The 4,353-nt window shown below is 46.8% G+C and overlaps 1 protein-coding gene across 1 annotated transcript in view; it reads left to right on the forward strand.

Moving 5' to 3' along the window:
* FLCN (folliculin) overlaps positions 1-2,742 on the forward strand; it is a 10,082-nt gene extending 7,340 nt beyond the window's left edge. The window contains exons 10-11 of the mRNA XM_008633440.2: positions 428-533; positions 1,301-2,742. Of these exons, the coding sequence (XP_008631662.1) occupies positions 428-533; positions 1,301-1,502 (308 nt within the window). The 3' untranslated portion in view covers positions 1,503-2,742. The remainder of the gene's footprint in view (positions 1-427; positions 534-1,300) is intronic.
* The last annotated feature ends 1,611 nt before the right edge of the window (positions 2,743-4,353 follow it).

Here is a 4,353-nt window from a genome sequence, read left to right on the forward strand (position 1 = left end):
TGGTTTATTTTTTCTCTAAGTATCCTGGAACTGCCCTTAACAACAGGAACATTAAATCAAGAGTAAGTTGAGGGTTCATATTTTTATATGTATGTACAAAGCATGAAGGCTTTTTCATAACCTTTTGTTTTTAAGGATCTTTTGATAAGAGCACAACAAAAGATAAGCAGCAGTTAAGAAGTGGGGCTGAAGAAAACAAAGGCCCCTGAACCTGTTTTGATGTCCCAGGGTCCTTCACTGAATTCCATGTTGCTTCTTGGATCAGATGGTTTTCTAATGGGATGATCTTCAGCTCCTCTTCCATGGAAATGAAATCCCAGCAGGCCACTGGGGGATATATTTAAGAAGTAGTAGTAAGGGTGTAAGCAGTAACCTTTGGCTTGTGTGTCCTCTTTCTCACCCTTTCCCCCTTTTTCTGCTCCTGCAGTTGGCCCAACAATCTTGAACAAGATCGAAGCTGCCCTGACCAACCAGAACCTCTCCGTGGATGTTGTGGATCAGTGCCTTGTTTGCCTGAAGGAGGAGTGGATGAAGTAAGTAGAGCTACCTTGCTTTCAGGGGAGCAGCTTTGGCACTGCTCCTGGAACAGTTACAGCAGAGTGCAGGACACACTTCAGTCCAGGTGACTTCTGCTGCAGTTCAGCAGTAGTTGGATTTACAGGAACAAATTAAGTCAGGAGTTAAGAATTTTCTACTCTAGTCCTAAATCTCTTTTTGGCTTTCAGCAGTTCTTAACCTTTATGCTTCAGTACACACATCTGTAGGTTACCTGCATGACAAACACCTGTCTGCCTCACCTTGGTTAGGAGGATTAAATATGCAAATCCCTCTCTGCCTGTCAGCGTGGCCATACCCCAGCACAGGTAACACCCAAACACATGCCCAGGTTCTGCCTTCAGGCACTGCATTTCAGAGGTGCAGGTAGCTGTAAAGGAAGACCAGTCAGTCATGTGAAATAATTGATGGAATATCACGAGTTTGTGAATTTACCTGAAGGCCAGATGGGCCCTGGATTTGTCTCCCAGGGAAGATTCCCAGTTGTCACTATTAATTGTTCTACTTTCTGCTAGAGTGAAAAAACCAAACTAGAAATATGCCCATTATTACTGCAAATGAGTCATCTCCCTAACTAATCCCCCTCCTTCATCAAAGCATGAGAATAGTTTCCATGAAACACTGGTTGAAGGATTTATTAACATTTAGTTGCAGTAGGTCCCAAGAGAAGCTCCAGTTCCTCCTTGTTCCCTGTTTGATGCGTGCGAGTCCATTTGATAATGACAGGAATCTCTTGTTCCTGCAGTAAAGTGAAAGTCCTCTTTAAATTCACTAAAGTGGACAGCAGACCCAAGGAGGATACCCAAAAACTGCTGAGCATTCTGGGAGCTGCAGAGGAGGACAATGTCAAGCTTCTCAAGTTCTGGATGACCGGCCTGAGCAAGACGTACAAGTCCCACCTGATGTCAACAGTTCGCAGCCCAACGTCCTCAGAGTCCCGGAATTAAAGGGTGCCCAACCTCCCCTGCTGCCTTCAGAGAAGAGCAGGGAACCCTGGTTACCTCTGCTGAGCCTGCAGCATGTGCTTTAGGTGGATAGTGAGGCTTCATCACTATTCTCCTCGTCCTCAAACCAACTTGAAGAGTGACTTGAGTCTTTTCTACTTGCTGTGAGACTGGACTAATAAGTGCTAATCCACAGTGCTTCTGTCTCTCCTGGAACTCAGCTCAATCTAGATGTGCACACTCGAGACTAAAACACAGCAATGCTCAAAGAACCAGCTAAATTAATTAAAATCCCATCCTGTCCTCATTAAGCATCATGGTGTGGCAGCAGGCCTCACCTTTGGATTCCTTGGCAGGCCTGTGACAACATCCAGAACTCCTGGGAGTGCATATGGTTAATCTCACTGAAATCCCTCATAAATCTCCTAAATGCCTGAGAGAACAAGAACCAAAAATAAGAGACACGTCACAGGGTATGGATCACATGTAAATTATTTCAAACGACTTTGTGCTCAGATTTAAGAGACTATTTTCTGCTGTAGCATAAGTCAGGATATCCCACGGGAGTCCTGTCACTCCTCTTTATTTATTTATATCTTAACTTGAGACGGTTTTAGCATTTGCTTTGGAAATCTTGTCTGGGAGGGTGAATTGTAAAATAACAAGTCTCAAAATGCAGCCTGCTTGCCTCTCAGAGGGGAAAATACTCGCCTTGTTTTGCCTGTGGTTGCAGAACTTCCAGGTAATTAAGATAACCTCGCCAGGATAAGGTTCTCTTCTGTCTTTTTTAGCTTCCTAATTAAGTTAAGCAGAAGAGATTCAACCTGTAGGTGCTCCCTTATATAACTCTATAGTAGCCATTTTTGCTTAATAGTTGATGAAAACCTTGGTGCATTTTTTAATTACCTAACCAGATATTCCTTATCTGTACTGTAAGGAATCACTGTTTCTGTTGTGAAGTCTGGGATTTATGTCTTTTTTTTGTTTTTCTGGATCATTATTGGGAACACTTGACATTACCACAGATATTTTGAACAAGCTAAAGGCAGGTTTTACCCAGGTGACCTTCTACACTCACTCAAGCTCAGAGAGGATGTTCCAGCTTGTCACAAGTTCTGTTCTTATATATAAAATATGCAGGTTGATTTTTGTCTGGAACATCTGTAAAATGGAGACAGGCATTAAATCTCATAAGAGCTATTTTTGTAAAATGAACAAAGCCTGGTTTTGTGTTCATTTTCAATGTGTGTGTGTGTTGTGGGGGGGGAAGCAGCAATTGATCCACAAAATTCCTGCATCCATAGCCAAAATCTAATGTAGAGGATTTAATATAGTTCTTTTCTGCTTATCTTTGTATTAGTTTCTTGTAGACTGACCTAGTACTCTTTATTTTAAAACTATTCTGGTCCAGTCCAGAGCTGCGCAACAGAGCAGGTGAGTTTGGCATCATTTGACATTGAGACCTTTTTGATTGCTGAACTGGTTTTGTCTTTTAAAAAATTCAGCTCTCCCAAGCAATCCAACAAACCTACTCCAGTGGTTTGTTCCAAAACAACAAAAGGTTGGTTGGTCACGAGATCGAGCCCGAGGCTGCTGCTTCTCCCTTGCTCTTGGTGAGTCGTGCACGATGTTGATCCCTCTCCATCCTGACCTGAACCAAGGCTGTCATGGACAACCAGACTCAGTTTTGAGCCAGGGCAAGGAAACCACTAACTTAACACTTACAAAATGCCCACAGGAAAGAAGGGGGAGAGCTGCCAAGTGAGTGAACCTACACCCCAGCTGTGCTTGCCTGCCAAAACACATCTATATGTGGGATTACCGAATGACTGCCTGGGCAGGTTCCTGCAGCTCGCAGGTGAGGCCGCGGGTGCTCCCTTTGCCATCAACAAGAGCTGGAATGTGCACAACTTAATTAACAAAAGCATCATGTCTGCAGACATCTTTCACCACCCTCCTTCCCTCCAAATGATACGCCTTAGAGACAAACTTGATTGATGCTGGATAAATATTCCAGTGTGATTTCTGCCTGGCTGAGCAGCGTGTACCTGGGAGCGAGGTGGGAGCGGTGAGCGCTGCAGCTGCCGGGTGATGGACCCAGTGCTGGGTGACTGCTGGCTGCAGTTGCAGACAAAGCCTTTTTGTACTGGTTCTGCCACCCCTGTCTCCTCAGCCAGGCAGGGTCCAGCAGGTGATTGTCCCCCTCTATTCTGCCCTCATGAGACTCCACCTGCAGAGCTGCCTCCAGCTCTGGGGCCAACAACATCACAAGGATGTGGAGCTGCTGGAGCGAGTTCTGAGGAGGCCACAAAGATGCTCCAAAGGATGGAGCCCCTCTGCTCTGGAGAGAGACTGGGAGAGCTGGGGGTGTTCACTTGGAGAAGAGAAGGCTCCAGGGAGACCTAAGAGCCCCTTCCAGGGCCTAAAACGGCTCCAGGAGAGCTGGAGAGGGACTGGGGGGACAGGACACAGGGAATGGCTTCCCAGTGCCAGAGGGCAGGGATGGATGGGATATTGGGAAGGAATTCCACCCTGAGGGTGCTGAGCCCCTGGCACAGGGTGCCCAGAGAAGCTGTGGCTGCCCCATCCCTGGAAGTGTCCAAGGCCAGGCCGGATGGGGCTTGGAGCACCCTGGGATAGTGGAAGGTGTCCCTGCCCATGGCAGGGGGTTGGAACTGGATGACCTTTGAGATCCCTTCGAACCCAAGCCATTCTCGGATTAAAGGATGTGTTGTGTGTCTGCAGCGTCCACGGTCGGTGTGTGGTGAAGGATTCGGTGTCAGGGTTTCGCTGCCTGGGAAGGGGTCGGCGTTTGGGGAAGGGAGGGCAGGCTCGGCGCCGGGATTTCGCAGCC

The sequence above is a fragment of the Corvus brachyrhynchos genome, unplaced genomic scaffold, assembly GCF_000691975.1.
Source record: "Corvus brachyrhynchos isolate BGI_N302 unplaced genomic scaffold, ASM69197v1 scaffold5, whole genome shotgun sequence".
NCBI lineage: Eukaryota > Metazoa > Chordata > Aves > Passeriformes > Corvidae > Corvus > Corvus brachyrhynchos.